Source organism: Dermacentor albipictus, chromosome 2 (assembly GCF_038994185.2).
Source record: "Dermacentor albipictus isolate Rhodes 1998 colony chromosome 2, USDA_Dalb.pri_finalv2, whole genome shotgun sequence".
NCBI lineage: Eukaryota > Metazoa > Arthropoda > Arachnida > Ixodida > Ixodidae > Dermacentor > Dermacentor albipictus.
In genome coordinates, this window is record NC_091822.1 from 144,189,517 (window position 1) to 144,206,648 (window position 17,132).

At 39.8% G+C, this 17,132-nt stretch overlaps 1 protein-coding gene across 10 annotated transcripts in view; it reads right to left on the minus strand.

Moving 5' to 3' along the window:
• unc-104 (kinesin family member unc-104) overlaps positions 1 to 17,132 on the minus strand; it is a 136,244-nt gene that overhangs the window by 27,425 nt on the left and 91,687 nt on the right. For 7 of the 10 annotated variants that reach the window (XM_065435526.1, XM_065435528.1, XM_065435524.1 and 4 more), the window contains exons 14-26: positions 17,005 to 17,084; positions 15,935 to 16,026; positions 15,086 to 15,226; positions 14,945 to 14,989; positions 14,533 to 14,610; positions 13,927 to 14,011; positions 13,761 to 13,833; positions 12,809 to 12,926; positions 12,500 to 12,654; positions 11,522 to 11,706; positions 6,046 to 6,186; positions 1,323 to 1,463; positions 538 to 656 (exon numbers count right to left, since the gene is read on the minus strand). In XM_065435526.1, the coding sequence (XP_065291598.1) occupies positions 538 to 656; positions 1,323 to 1,463; positions 6,046 to 6,186; positions 11,522 to 11,706; positions 12,500 to 12,654; positions 12,809 to 12,926; positions 13,761 to 13,833; positions 13,927 to 14,011; positions 14,533 to 14,610; positions 14,945 to 14,989; positions 15,086 to 15,226; positions 15,935 to 16,026; positions 17,005 to 17,084 (1,453 nt within the window). The remainder of the gene's footprint in view (positions 1 to 537; positions 657 to 1,322; positions 1,464 to 6,045; positions 6,187 to 11,521; positions 11,707 to 12,499; positions 12,655 to 12,808; positions 12,927 to 13,760; positions 13,834 to 13,926; positions 14,012 to 14,532; positions 14,611 to 14,944; positions 14,990 to 15,085; positions 15,227 to 15,934; positions 16,027 to 17,004; positions 17,085 to 17,132) is intronic. The other 3 variants (XM_065435531.1, XM_065435530.1, XM_065435529.1) reach the window with 1 other exon arrangement.

A 17,132-nucleotide genomic window follows, 5' to 3' on the forward strand; every position in this document is an offset into this window, starting at 1 on the left:
AACTTTCCTCAATCACTCGCTTGTTCAGTTTCAATTTCCAAACTTTTCATGCCAGCACCATTTATATTACATCCACGTACAACATTTACATATCACTTCACAACCTTTTGCAAAAATTGCTAGAAAGCTAACTTATTTTTGAAGTTAATATCTTTCTGCATTCTGCACTATGCATGCTTGTTGGCTTAGCACTGCAGCACAAGTAATGTTTCCCAGGGAGAAATAGGAGCCCTTTCGTGAATAAAGCATGGCTTCATAAAGCAGCTTTCCTTCTGACCTTTATCCTTGCTAATAAATTACACACTGTGCTGGAGCAGAAGCACATAACCCGAGAGCAATGGACTATGAACACTAGGACACCCCTAAAAACGCCTAGCTTTTTTTTTTGTGCATTGCACACCTTTCGTCAGCACTCAGTCAAACAGAGACAGGCACCCACCCTAGCTGTTGCAATGTCCAAATGTGTAGAGCACTGAGAAGCATAGTGGGTATGCTTAAGGCTTCAAGCACTACCTATGCAGACAAAGCATTGCTTACCTATGACGGCTTGTACAGCGACTCGTAGATAGCCCTTTACGTCGCCTTTCTCATTAACAATGGCCACCTTTTGCACAAGTGGCACAGGGTATAACAAGTTGCTGAGGTACACAAAGGCCCTGGGTGACAGAAGAGACAAGCATTATATGTTTATGCTGTACCTTGTTTTTTCAGAGCATTCTGCACCAAAAATCATTAATAGAACAAATGACTCAAGTCTTTAGCCATAAATATTAATGGCTTTTGCAGCTGCAGGATGATCATGGTCCAGATCAGTGCTACACAATGTCGCCACACTAGAACAGAATACATATGCATATGCTTAAAGCTTACAAAAGCAAGAGCAAGATAAAAAGCACTAGGTGTTGCAAGGCACTATAGCACCTTTACCATAATTCTCTGTTTAAATGCTTTTGTATCCCATTACCCTCTAACCAATTCTCCTACCTGCTCGACAACCAGTTCTCTAACTATGGCTATGAAAACAATCCCTGCAGGTTCCGCAAATTTTTCTTCGGGGAAACAAAGGCATTTATTCATTTAATCAACCAACCAACGAAGCAAGTGTTTCCAATAACAGGATAAAGACAAGTTAGGCAAGTTAGATGAAAACTCGATAAATATGAACTGCTAGATGCATTCTACAGCGTACGCATTTTGCCATAACCAGTAGAACACACACTTTATAAGTGACTGAGACCTGCGGCCACATCTGGCAGTATCTCTTTATGCACATGATCACATGCACCTCTACTTCTGCATCATGTGAGTATAAAAGAACATACCTGCCGATGAGCCTAAACCATGGGAACCGGTCATAGAATGGATCGCCACCTGTAATGCTGCTTTCCACATTGTAGTCGGGAGATGTTGGAGACAGTTCAGCCTCATTGTGGTACATCTCACGCATCAGCTCCAGACGCTGCCTGTAATTTAAGAGAGCAATACTTAAAGCTGGACTTTTAACACATTAAAGAGCTACATTGGTGTCTACACCGTGTTCAGTGGTGCACAGCTTTAGTCTTTTATGACAGTAGACCACAGCATGCTTATGATAAGATGATGGCACATATGTATCTTGGTACAGTGAAAGTTACTAAGGAGTTTCAGCCAGCAAAGGCCGTAATTCTCTGCATCAACATATGTACTGCACTTTTTTGTGAGCTTTGGCAGTTTCATGACACAAGCATACGTTTATCACACTCCGCAAGGACAAGAAAAAGGAAACACATTTTCTTTACTTTAGTGTGGAGGTTCTGCTTTCTTCCAATTTGTGTCAAACTCTGGTGATACAATAACTCTTCTTATCTCTTCTCTTCTAGAGTCATGTGATGTTTGTAAAATTTAAATTTTATTATCTTTTTTTTTTCAAGACAAAACAAACAACATAGTACAAACTATTATATCTTTTCTACACCTGACAATGTAACACTGCTTGACAATTATGACAATGCGCTACTACTTTCATTACAAAACCGTGCCTTTAAAAGGCCATGCAGCAACTTTTATGAAATGTGGCAAATTTGCCTGATATTCAGTTTCAGTTTATTATTCTTTAAATACAATGAATTGGTGAGATACAATATACAGACGATACACATGCTGGATATTGCAGAAATTATTTCCCACAAAAAGTTGAACATGCCTCAAACAGTTATCAGTAATTAAATGCTGCTGCTGTGATGCGCTCATAGTTTTACATCCTTTTCGCAACTTCTACAGGACTCAAAGTTGTGCTGTCATGCTCAAGCTGAACAAAATGCTTGACCTATCATTGCGCTGAGCTTCATCAACATCAGCATAACTTCAACATTGCGTGAAACAGCCATGGGTTTCTGGAAAAGGCTATAGTATCATGACAGTGGTACTGTTCTTTGCCACAAGATAATGCCACCACATTATCAGTTGGCAGACTTTTTATTTTTTAGTTTTTTTTTTTTGCTTCTTCTGTGAAAGCTACTTAGTCGGGATGTTTAAACAACCTCTGGCCAATGTCCATCGCAGTTATAAATGCTTAGGAATGTAGACAAAAAGTGGTGGGGATTTCAGGAAGTTAAAGAAATGGCTTTTTCAACTAATTTATAGGCTACCTGTTGAAAGCAAACGAAAAATATTTGGCTCAGATGTTCATGACAGCATAGTTCAGAGCTAATGATAATTTATTCACCACACTGAAAAAGTGTAGCAGGGCCATATAAGGAACACTGATAATGTGTTAAAAACAACAATACACATGAAGACATTGAAGCGTTTCAGAAGATGGACAGAATATGGACAGCATAAGCATGGTTCCAGGTAGTCTGGAATCCTCATGCAATCAAGCTAAAACATAATGTCATGACAGTAATAGTGCAGAATCAAAAGTGTGCCTACAACATAGAGAATGTGCAAAGTAACATATAGGCAGGACATACAAGAAATAAAATCCATGCTCAAATAAGTTCAGTGCATAAATTATGGCTTACAACTGGCCACAGCTAACAACATTTGCTGCAGATCTGCAGACACTGCTGTCAGTAGGCCAACGTCAACCAATATGCAATGTCAGCATTCAAGCAAACAGGAATGTAGAAACAAAATTTATTTACAAGCAATGAATAAAATGCACACAGAGCAGTATGGTGGATGAATGATACTTCAAGAAATAGGCACATCAGTGCGAGAATCATTTATGAGTAAGGGCATCCAAATATTCGAAAATTTCAAATATTATTATTAATATATTTTTTTATATTTGTATTCGATTTGAAAACTAGGTATTCAAAATTTTTCGTATGTTCAGTTTTGTACTAATATCCTAAAAAAATCCAATATAATGCTGGCTGTGTATGCACAAACACAGTCCTTAGCGTTTTCTTCTATCGAATGTACGAATATTTGAGTTTGTGCTGAATTTTCTGATAATTTTGTGCTGCAAAGCAGGCGTGGTCACTAAACATGAAAACTTTGTGAGAAAGCAATCCTCTCAGTAGCAAGAGGCATGGATTTGTGGTAAGCGAAGGTGGACTTTTTGCAGCACCACCCCCAGTCTGAGCTTATTGCTTGACAGCAAATGCGATGAGTGATGTCTGGGACAGGGTCAAATTCCTCTGTGTTCGTGGGCATTTGATGCATAATAAGGCACAGGTTGGTGAGAACAGACAGCTAGCGGGAATTATTCAATTTTCAAAAATGAGCAGAATACACAATCTTTAGTATAATATGTTACTAGTATAATTTTTTACCACTGACGATGTAATTGCGATGTTCTAACATGTCAAGATAACCAAACTTGCAAATACATTCATGTGCAAATCATTATTCAATATTTGAAGATAAGTATTAATATTCAGTTCATATATAAAAATTCTGATATTTGCACACCCCTGTTTATTAGACAAACTGCAGCATGCTTGACCGCAGTCTTCTCATCAGATGTGCCATTTTTGTGAATATGAGACGAATGAAATGGTCTCCTGACGTGAGTCATAGCATCACAACTAATGTGTTTAGTGAACATCATAACATATCTGGAAAGATGTATGTATAATAGGAAATTATTAGTGTTTGCTGCAAGCTTATATTGTGAAATTTACTGTATTACAATGACTCTGAGACCCAGAACTAGTGTGTGCAATTTGTTTCATGTTAACATGCAGTACACACACAGCCAACTGGTTCTTAAATCATTCTACAAAAACATTATGGGGACTGACATTCAGTCTTAAAAAGTTGGAACTAAGGTGATGGTTCAAGGCAGTAGCAGAAGCTGGACAAATATATTAAGCAACTAGCATTAGCTGGGCAAATATATTAAGAAACTAGCATTCTTGCACAGTAAATTGTAGCCTCAGAGAAGCAGCAGTTATGTAACATACAGCGTTAAAATCAATAAAGTGCAAAATTATTCAGTCAGGTGAAAGCATGCTGAACATGATTGTGGGGAATCGCAGAACGAAGTAAGCAAACACCAGACAACAAGACAGACAAAGATAAATCCAGTGTTCCTTTACTTTGTGCTATAATTCACCACAGTAAACCTGACGTAACAACTAGCCCAATCCACTACCCTTCTAAGCTGAGCACAAGTCCAGTGAGTGGCAAGAGTCAAACTATATTTAGCTTGTACTAAGTTTCACATAAAACTTGAAGCATCAAGCATATCTTGATTTGATTGCAGACTAAACTGTCTGTTAAAATATCAAAATTGCATCAGATGTCACCAGTGTCCACATCATAGCTATCACCACATGTAAAATTCATAGTATTAGATTTGGACAAAGTACTGGGTACTAGCCTACTGTGCAAGAAGGGTGTGCAACCAAAGTGTGAGCCTCGCTGCTGAGAACTCTCAGAATGTCTATTATTCTCTTTTCAGTGCAAAATATAAATGTCAAGTGCGCCATGACATGAGAAAGAAGCTAACAAATTGCCAGTTCAGCGACTGTACCAGTTCAGCTTGTGAGAGGTGACCAGACCAGGGAAGAAACAAGACTAAGATAGACTGCTGCATATATGGTGTTTCCACAATTTTTTTTTAATGAATTATGCATGCACACAGAACAAAGATCCTTCAGTGCATTTAGTGTAGCATTAACGCATTTATCGAACACAGCTTTGTGGGTACACACTTGTAGCATACTGTACAGTACCGTGAACACTGCTTTATGCTGTGGCATGTTGGAAGATCATGTGAACTCCAAAGTTCAAATACTCTCATAAAGGGGTCTCATTTCGTATTATACTTTTGATGAAAAAGAATGCTACATATGAGCTCGAATGCGATTAATACTGAATATGCTCAGTAGGTAAATAAAGCATAGCCCCGTTAATTTTTCTGTTTCCTTGACTACACTATTTCAGGACATAAAGACTAACCAATTAATTCCATTATTAATTTCAATAATAACAATGTCATCCCAAATATGTACACAACTGGCTGCTTAGGTATCGACTTCTTTTCTAGAATTTGTGAAGATTGTTTGAACTGACGGAATACATGTGAAAATGTAATCTAAGCTGACACTTCCACTTTTCCTTGTGCCAGAATATTGTCCTCATCAGGTCTGTAGTGGAGCAAGCCCACAGGCTCAATGATGAGCCAACCTATGCAACGTATGCAGCTTAGCATGTGGCACTCAAGTGCATTTTCAATGTAAGCAGCAAGGAACACATGGCTTAACAAGCAGCCACCTCAAGCTGAAGCATCAACACGGCGGACACATGATGAAGCCAACAAGAAGCGGAGCAACCAACAAGCTAGCAGCACAATGCATTCTTGCTGCCGACAGCAGTAAGCAACGCGGGCTGCTACATCGAAACAAGCAGAGAGCATATAAGCAAGGTGCAGAGAGTGGGGAGAGTTTTGCATCGGCAGATGAAGTGAACGGCAGAGTAGGAGCCAAACGAGAGGTGCTGGCAACCAAGTGCAATACGGTGGGAACATCGACTGCGACTGCAGCAAGGGGAGAAAGGGGGTCCAATGCAGTGAAAAATGCGTGGCAACAGCAGCGTAGTGCGCGTTATGACCTTGTCTTGGAGGGGATGAGACTGGACAGGCCCAGGGCAGCTGACGTGCTCAAGCACTGCAGTGGGTCCTCCCGAGATTCGGGGCTCCCGGGGGACCAGGTGTCCTCATTGTACACATTGCGCATTAGCTCCAGGCGACGTCTACAGGTTGGGGGGGGGGGGGGGGTGTAGGCAGGGCGGGAGAGGGGGCAGCGGGGTGTGCCCATCAGTTGCCACGCCAGACAATGCTCCCAACTGTTACTGCCCTTGCCTGGCTACCGTTTTAGTGCCCGAGGTTTGGTTAGCTGAGTTTTCTTCCCAACTTCACTGCGCTCGTAGTTCAATGGTACTACCTATCTACTGAACTAAGTGACAGTCATAATTCAGCAAAAGATCCCGAAAAGAATTTGAGACACTTCCTTGTTATGGTTAAATCAACACTGCTTGCATATCAACCTGAAATGCATTCTCTTTGCTGTTTGTGCCAATGTGTCAGTAACCTGTTAACAAAATTTAGGAGATGGTGTAGTTATGAGAGTGACCTGACAGAAGTAACCAGCGTTGCTGCACTTTGTACATACAGATTAGTTTACGCATGACATTTAAATTGATTTAGGGGCCATCAGTGTTTGGCTGCCTGGTCCAGCTATGACCATCAAGCACACAACAAACATACAATTTTGTGTTACGCACAACAAGCTGACTTTTAGTGAGCTTAACATTTGAGAAATTGTCACTAGTGTTATTAAATGTGTGCATCAGTGTTCAGAAAGCTCTGACAGCCTATGGCTGTGATACTATACATAAGTATAGAAAAACACATACAACATGTTATACATAGTGTTTAAATCTCTGTATGTGTAACTCTGTATGTGTAAGCTCGTTGTAGCTGCATGGTTATTGTGTATAAGCATCCCTTCTTTCTGTCCCTATAATCAGGATTATTTTTGTCCCCTTTCCTTATTCCCCTGTGTGGAGTAGCAGGCCAGAGCATATTAGTTCAGGCCAACCTGCCTACTTTTCATATAATGAATTATCTTTCTTAGCATCATCAGTGAATCTTCCAGCATTATGGCATAGCTCAACCAAGCTTGGGGCACTATGTGGTAAGGTACACTGATCAGAATGGTATCGGAACCCCAACAGTAGACAGAGCGCCTTGAACGTTGCATAGCAATGGTCGTCTATGCTATGCAAATAATGGGCGCAATAGCATTTGTGCAAGCCAGAGGTGTCCAGCCATCGCAAAATGATGCTTAAAAGAAACAATGGTTCACCCAGAGTGATTACCACTCAAAGGTGTGCCTGTTATCTTGTCACATGGGGCCAATAATCTGACAAAAGTCACTACTAGGCCAAACACACCTCCACATAGTAGGCAAACGTCATGCAAGGTATGCAAAAAAAATTTGAAATTCAACATCACATACGTCAAGAAACTGGACTCAGGCTATATAGTGCTTGCTGTGAATGCTCTCACAGAAAATTTAGGTAGAGCATAACACAATGTAAAAACAAAAGAACCAGAAGAATTGCAATAAGACAGCCACTTTGTCTACTATTGAGGTGCAAGCTATTAAGGTGCAATCTAGACCACAAGTTCACATGCAATATGTTAATTGTTCTACAGCCAGTGGCATGCATATTTCAATCTGTCCAAATGCACTCGTAATATGAAAAATTTTCATTATCAATGACACATAAGTAAAATGAAAAACTGTTCCAATGCAGCTCAAGAGCCTCTTTCACACACTGAAACATCAGCAACACATCTTAATAAAAAGAAAAAGGCCAATACTAGCACTAACAGAGAAAAGAGCAAGAACAGAACAAAGGATAACTTTTTAGATCACAATTATGCATATGACATAGTTACTATATTGTGAGCTGGGAAGTATAACATAACGTAAAAACATAACGATTGCAGCAAATTTTTCTTTCAGTGTGTAAAATGAATGAGACACTTCAATATGCACGAGAATTAATTTAAAAAGCAACACTGCCTTATGAACATTGCCTCATCATGACTACTCTAGATGCAGTCATGGTTTTTCATTTCATTCCCTGCCATTTTCATGGCAGCATATTATGCACACTGCCCCCAACCCTTCCTGCACAGAAGATGCTTCAGTTAAAATGCTATATTACAGCACAGTACCTAAGATCAACACATCCAGCACAGTATCTAGATCAACAAAACAAGAACACAGTTTGTACTGCTGCAATTTTTTACATGACAAACAAGTAAGCTGCACTTCCTGGTGTTTGATGACAGTGCACTTTCACATCATTCACAAGGCACTAAGCTCACTAAGCTAAATATGCTGGGTGAACATAGCAGTATACTGCTAAATAAAAATTTATTAGGACAGCACTAAAAAGCAACACCTTTGCAGAGAATATGTAACCTAGCTGCAAACATTTAGTTGAATCGTACGAATCATGGTAGAATCACAACATCCAAACAGTTCAACAGTTTTTTCTTAGTTTTTCCTAATGGACACAGCTTAAAATTTTGATGGATACCTCAGTGAAGCAAATAATTCAATCCACATGATAAAAGCATCTGTACTAGGTGAAGTGCTGGACCCCTTGAAAAGAGTGCTACGGTGTGGTCAGGAACTACGATTAGCAACCAGTTACAGTGTGATAGAAAGTGTAGAGCAGGTATCATGGCGGTCGCATCATCATTATTTTGTGCCTTAAATGAGAGCCAGATAGTTGCTGTTTTTATTTTGACTCTTATGATCTCCACATGTCTCATGATCACACACAGGTGATCAATCATTGCAAAGGAAACATAAGACAAAAAATAATACAGGACTAAATAATTTTGTACAATATACACTCAAACAGATAAAACAAAATATAGACAAGTAACACTTCCTCAGTGTTTTCTTATTGTTCATCATATGTAGCTCAAAAAGTACAGGGAGTGGTTAGGGCTCTTGGCTAACTTGTTCCGACATCTATGCTAATGAAGTGCATTGGGAAAATTCTGAGTTATTTCGTCTTATTGTCCTTTTGGATTTACGACACTAAAATGTTGAAACTCAAGAAGGTAGTATTTCACACAAAGTAGCCTTCTATATTTCTGTCAATTCAGTGCTATCTCTATCTAGAACTCTTTGATCCTAATGTGCAAGCTAGAATTGACCTTGAATGTGCAGCATGAATTTGTCCAGAAAGAATCCTTTGAAGATGCTGAGGCTACATTTAAACCTGAACTCTCTTTACTGGCATTCCATAAATGTATTCTAGACTTTGAAAGCGGTGCCTGATAAGCAATTTTTTAAAGCTACAGTTTGCAGAGACATGTGGCACGTGCACTTTTGCCTCATTTATTCAAATCTCAGTTATTTCATAGCTAAAATAGCTGACAGAGAAAAAAGGAGGGCCTATAACTTCAAGTGCTTAGGAATTTTACTATATGGCACCAAAATATCACATTGACAAGGTTGTTTAAAGTTTTGTGAAGAACTATTTCTTCACAAGGCCTGCATACATAGGTTACAAGAATATTTTTCTGTGCTCCTTCATTGCTTTGGAACATCAATCTAATGTAAGGATGGAAAGCTGGGCGTGTTAGTTCAGCACATTCATAGGTGAAAGAAACGCATGCGAGAGATACACACACAAGGCACCACTTCCAAGAAAATGTATTCTGAGAAACTGGCACTGTTTATACACAGAATGTTGTCACAGTCCATCATAACGCAGTTACGTTCAAGTAAAGCAGCTCTTTTGGCGATAATGACACCGATGTGATACTCCCGCAAATAGCTGCTTTGAAAGAACTTGAATGTGAATGCGCACTGATGAATTGTGACAGCGCTCTGTGTATAAATAGTGCAAGTTTCTCGAAATAAATTTTGTTGGAAGTGGCACCTTGCGTGTGTATCTCTCTTACGTGTGATACGAGTCGTCTATGCGCCTTTCACCTCTGAATCAATCTGATATTTCCAGACAGTAAACAAATAGACTTGGAGCACATTGTTTTCTTTGTTTTTAAGAATGCTTACATTGCAATTGAACTTGTTCATGACTGTGCTTCTCTGCATAACCAGTTCGTCTCATTCTGATTTCTTTAAAGTTTTCAGTTTTTCACCTAAAGGCAATCAATCACCACGATCAGTTATAACAGCTTAGTACAGAGAGAACACAGACTGCACACAAATCACATGAAAAATGATGATGCGACAACACTGCACCAAAAGGAAGAGTAACCGTACACAACCACGAATGGAAAACTTAAAAATAAGACTTTAGCAATTCCTATTGGAAGTGATTTTGAAAGTTCAGTGATAGATACTTATGTAGCAGGTATGACTGGTGTGCTATTGTTTTGTGCACAAATTTATTAAGCACTGACTGCACAATTTAGTATAGATGCAATCAGTGCTCAACAATACCACACGGACATATAATAACATGACTTTAAGCAATTACTTAAGCTGCTTCATTCGTCCACAGCTTGAAAGACAAGTTCCCTACTTTTGGCCATCACATTTCTGCACAACACAAGCACTATCTTTGAAATTATGCAGAACATCATCAAGTATTGTCTTTTATTTATTTGTGGGAAATGTAACTGTTAACAGGTAGGTGTTCAGATCAATTGCTTTAATTAAAATTAAATTAAGTTATGGCGTCTCGCATGCCGAATGCACATCACTAGTTTAGAGACTACAGGATCAATGCCGTTTATGGAGGAGGAGAGGTGGTACCTATTAAAATAAAGTTAAGTTTCAAACATGCATGTCTAAGAACAAGTACCATTGCTAACAACTTGATGCGATAAGCTGCGCCCTAAGGTGGCAATGACATTGTCTACAGTGCAAGCTAGTATGGTTAAGATAGTTATGAAGAGAAAGCACACAATGAAGGGAACATTACATTTTATACTAATTTCAATTATTGTATAGAAGTTTCTAAGAATTTGATGGTTTGTTACCCAAACTATGGCTTACAAAACTCAAAACACAAAGATGAAGAAGAAGAGCAAAAAGAACAAGCTCAGTGGTACTTGCCACCACATTTTAACAGGATGCTAACAACATCCATACATCGAGCACACAGCGTATGGGAGGCCTTTGCTGACACGAGCACTAATAGCATGTCCTTTTAAAAGTTTTTTCTCCACCCTTTGCCAGAACTGAACAGCCAGGGTGCCTATGCTCTGACTTACTGTCTGGTTTAACCACTTAGGAGCACAGACACACAATATTTGCACTTTCAGTGCATTAGGCGCCAGTGTGGCGTCTCAACCCTCGGCCCCAACCAACTTCAACAAGGTTTGCTGCAGATACAGCATAGGTTTCTTGCATAAAAGAAGCAATATGTGCACTGCCAACCCAAAGCAAGGCTTTCAATGAGGTCTGTGTGCAAACCCTTTCTAAATTGGCCCCCACAGCACATGAGGAAGCGCTGATGCATAATCACTGCTTCAATGCTATGTTATGCAATGGGCACCTTTAGGAATGCAGGCAGCACCAACCTTAGTTTGGTCAGCGTCCAGTGGTGGGTGGCCCCGTTTTTTGTGTCTTGCACTTCAACGGCAACCAGTGTCCGAGGAAAAGGCCGCTCCTGGTCTAAAAACTCATCCGCTTCGTCGTGAGGAATCAGGTCTGGCGGGAGCGGTGAGTACAGTGTATCCGTGACAAGGACAAACTGGAACTGCACCTGTGGACAGGAGTTCAGAGAAAGAGGTAAGTACTATAGCAATTCTCACACTGCGAGTATCAAAGCTTCAAAGGGTCCCATTGCAGTCTTTGACTTTGGGACCCTCGCCTGTATATTGTCTCTTACAAATTCATTGTATTTAAAAAATAAACTGAAACTGAATCAAGTGATGCACACTGTGATAGAAATCAGCAGTACAGGCAGTGGTGATAAGAAATGTTAGGATGCTTTTGCAAGGTTGAAATGGGCTTGTTAAAGGAGCACTAAACGAAAAAATTATTGGGGCTGTATTAGTAAAATACCCTGCTGCAATACCAAAAAAAGCCACTTTTACTGTTAGAGGAGCTGTGATAAGCCAGAAAAAACACAAAAACGAAAGACAGGTGGCAACCCTGCCTCGAACTTCTCACAGTAGCTCACTGTGATGTCATGGTTTTTTAACGGGTCACGTTGACTTGTTACCAGTACAGATAGACTACGTTGTATTCTAAAAGAGCCCAAGGCTGAACTTCACAAGTTTCAAGAACTTTTGCTGTGCCACAGTGGCCCAAATACAAGAAGATACTTTAGATTCCATAACATCACACTGACGTACCAGCATTAGGCTTTCATCAGAAAATTCGAAAGACTATATTGTTACCGCCATTTTCTCTTGTAATAATCTGCCTATTACCAAAACATAACAAACATTGACTTTTAAAAGAATACTTTATCAATATAAACTGATTCTGTGTTTCTCTTTAGGGTTCCTTTAAAAGAAAGAAAGGTTATTCTAATGATTGACAATATTGACCTTTTTCTTCAGCTCCACACTGATGGCGTTGGCTTCCTTGAGGAAGATTGCGTTGCCCCAGAGATCGTCCCTGAGAGATGTGAACTGGTGGTATTTCCATTTTTGAAAGGCCCAAGCGGCGACCTGGTACTCCCGATCACTCCAGGGCTGGTCAACTGTGTGAGTTTGGTTGAAAATAGCAACATATCTATAATCTGAACAAACGAAGAGCTCACACAAAGTCTGCTGATTTTGTATCTCTGCATAAGTAGACATCACAGGAGTCAAAACAAAGGAAGTCTGCACAAATGTAATTGCAGCTTCACTTACAGACAGCATCGTCTTCAGCAGCGCTTGTTTCGTCTATGGTGCAGGCACTGTACATACTTGAAATCATGGACTGTTCCTCTACTTGTCGCTGCAGACGCTCAATGTGGGCTTCATATGTCTGAAATAGGTTTCAACAGCACAAGATTGTTGCACCAATGCCAAAGTTGTTGCATCAGAAACCCCTGTCATACTACTAGCTATCACCAATACTACATTTGGTAGTACTGAAAGCTGGGCGAGCTGGTGCTGGTTCATTTTGGGAACCGTGTGAAAAGAACACTAATAGCTTCGAAGAGGCTGCTGTAATGATGGGTGAAATTAACAGTCCCTGTGCCAGTAAGGAACACAGCCTCTACACCAGTAGTGCTGCAATGGGTATTATACCTGTGCCACATGGACAGCAAAAAATATCTTTAGTTACTCAACCCATTAATGTTTACAACCGTTCATGTGGTCCCACACAAACGTGCTTAATAGCACTAAAATCTGATGTTACTTGTGGCACATATAGTGCATTCTCACAACTCATCTGGTCATCGAATGTGTCACTCTTACTCCCTAGTTAGCCCCAGTCATGACTGCACATGAAAAACACATTTCAGAAGTAGTCTAAAATAATTTTACGTAAAATGTCCATATCAATGTTTTTGGTGGCATATTGCTGTACTTTTGCCTGCTAAGTAACTGTTTTTAATTATATTACAATTGTGAAATAAATGTACTGCATTCGCTGCAGCTATTGTAATCATGATGTTCAATGTCATTAAAGATGGACATGCAGTAGATACTTTAGATATGATGATATCAAGAAACTTGAGGTTCTAGACTCTTGTAATGGCATTAACCTCACCTGTGTGGCAAGGGTATTAAGTTGCTGAAACATCCTCCAGTCACGATGACCATAAAACGATCATTCATGGTCATGATCATGATGATCTATGTATGCCCTCACCTTCCTCTCTTGTTCAAACTGCTGGTCGGCCTCTTCTTTTTCCTTTTTGTATTGCTCCTCCAAAGCTACAAGCCTGAAAGAACAGAAGTGCATATGAGAGTTTGTGACAAAATTGTGAACGTCCGTGAAAGACAGGGGTAAGGGTAAAAGAAAAAGAAATGCATACTTCTTCTCCATTTCTTGCTTCAAATCAATGCCTTGTTTTTCCAACAGCTCAAGTTGTGCAAAGGACCAATCCATCGGCTCTCCACCTGCCCAAAATAAAGCATGAGCACTCTTCAATATGCATAGATTCTCCAGCACACCACCAGGATCAAAGAACAAATGCCTAATTACTAAAACTATTGCAATGATTCAATCAAATCGAATTAAATCTTATTTGATCTTGTACAACAATGCCACATTGCCAATGCCAACATGCTGCAATGTATAGTACTAAACTTGTCTATCCCATTCTGTGCAAAACAGCTAACAAAGTAGGCGGGAAGTGTTTTCCTGTGTAATTGAAAAACCTACTGGCACATTTTAATATCAAGACCTTCACATTTTATTACATAAGAAAAAAAAAACAGGAAACATAATGCTGATAATTACAACACAAATAGGTTCAAGAATGAGCGTAGCTGCTTACATCTGCATGCTGCTTTCCGCACAAATGAAACATGCAGAAAAACCCAGAATGTGCTGTTTCAACCTTAGGTGTATTTGAACATGTGAAGCAGGCTTGCTAAAGGAAATAACAAATAATGATGAATACAGTAATTGTTTTTACCATTTGAGTAAACAGAGTCATCCATCTTCTTGCCTGAGGTCAACAATTCAAGGCGGTCACCTTCATCTGGTTGGGCTTCTGTAACATAGACACAAACATTAAGCAAGCTTGGCTGCATAACACATAACAATACGTATTTAGCACAAAGGTAATTGCCCTATCAGCAAGGCAAGTTGTGCTCAATGAACAGGCTGCCTAGCAACACTGGGAAACATATAAGATGGCTCACAAACAGGAATGAAGTCAAGTGTTCTTCCACAAAGGTGCTATAGTTTGGATAAAGGTTAAACACAACTTTAGCTCTAAACAATTATTGATTACACATGCATGCTATTCTTTAAGCCTTCTGTCTAGGAGAAAAATAAACAAGTAAATTAGACGAAAGGAATAACGAACAGAGAGATTAACTTACTTTCAGGCACCTCAGCTGGTGACTTCCGCTCTCTACTTTCCCGTGCTGCAAGAGCAATTTAATAGAAACACAAATATAAAACTTTCATCACATCATGTGGAAATATTTTTGGAAAACGAAACAACCTGGTGCGAACAATACCTTGCTCAGGATGCTGAAACCGAAACACATGAGACTTCCCCAAGATTACTCGAGAGCCAGTCTTCAGCTGAACGGTGTCGACAATCTCCCGCCCATTGACATAGACGAGGGCCCCTTGGCATGGGCACAGGGTGACGGTGCCTGCGTAGTTGCAGCCGTGAGAAGAGGTCTTGTTCTGCCTCACCAAATGTCTTCAATATGAGCAACCGACCTATAGTTTAGATGTGATCAAGTGCTATATTTATGCTAACACTAATTGGCCCACAAGGCTGACTAATGCATGACTGCATATGCTCCGAATAGCCCTGAGTTTGCAAACAAACTACTTCGTTGTTGCTAATGCTCCCTTTGTGCTTTTAGTAAAGCGTGCCTTTTAATATGCATATTAACAACAGAAACTTTCTAATGTTGTGATCGAGTACCAGGATATAATACTGTTTGATATTGTAAAGGTGGCTGTACATTATCCACAAACTATTAAAAAATACTCAGTGTTCGATTCAATTTGCTTCTGGCACTATTTGATTTGTGTTCAATTCACTCTCAAAAACTGTTATTTGTGCATCCCTAATAGCATAAAGATTTTGCCTAAAATATATTAACGTTAGTGAACGAGTAAAACAAGTTCAAGGCGTTCCCAGTTCACTCAACATTCAACGAGCTCCCTTATTTGACCAATTAGTTAGCCACTGTCACAGCAAGTAACACAGGCAATCAGATCACACATCATACGCCCACATGTGCACAGAAAAAAACGGCAATAGTAAGCGTAATACATAGCAAGATGCAAGTGCACAAAACAGATTTCAGTAAAAGCGATGAAAATGAATAAAATTCACGCTGAAATACCTTCGTTATTCTCAAAGCAGCAGTGCTCGTTCAGAATCTGAGAGCCACTAAGTTTGATGTCCTGAGCTACATTTGCATCCGGCCTTCCCACTCTGAAAAAAAAAAAAGACGAACATAAATACATTTACAATTATTGCAGCTTCATGAAAAGAGTGTACGGTGACATTTATTGTGATGGCTAATTACACCACTGCGTGCACAAAGACTCGCCATGTCTTATGCAGCTATTGAAGGCAAGGCTCCATCCAGCAACAATACAGCTGTCTTTAATTTTAGTTCCCACTTCCCTGTCCTTGCAGACCGCTCCCACTCCAACTGTTTCACTAAAACCATGCAGCATAGTTGACGCTACTACGTGTTTCAGTAAAATTGGATGGTTATAAAGAACAGCGGCACACACGCATGCCTGTCATGACAGTCTCTGCTCAAGGTTTGGAATACCTTCGCGCAGGCCTCTCAACTGCAGAGCATGAGATTACAGTGCTCTAAAGAATTCTGTTAATGAAGTGTGAAGCACTGGCAAGGTGCGGCAATTTTTTTCCGTACCACTTTACCAGCTACCATATCAACATGCCTCAAAACTCTCACAACGCTGCACAGTTCTCGTGAAGCCACCATCAAACAGCAAGTGGATGTGCTTCCTAACAAGCTGTTCACTTGTACAAGCATTTTCATATGCAGGTGTTCACATGTAGCAGCTGCAGTTGGTATTGCAGTTGTGTGCCACCGTAAGTACACAACGAAAACCAAAGGTCAAGCTCCTAACGCCTTCTACAACAATAATATGAGAAGCTAGGAAAGGACAGTTCTAAACTAGACAAATCAGCTATACAGATGTTAGTACTCAGTATCGAAATCCTTTAGTACTGCACAACCAAACAGTGGGGAAGCATTGCAATTGAGTAGACCAGTCTACATGAGGAAATTACATTAGACCTTAGATTCAACTTAGGTATGACGTGCATTGTAATGTTTGATGCTTCGCCAGTGATCTTCACGTTATGTATATATCAGATGCTATGAGTACATTCACAAGACGTACAGCCACAAAACTACGCAGCACTGCTCACCTTGTTATCCCATCTTTTATGTAATACAAGAGGCATTCAGACATGAGTGGATCTTCATTAAGATTCACTAAATGAGGAGTCTGTCAAGAAAATGATGAAATATAGTTAATTAGTGCAACAGCAACTGC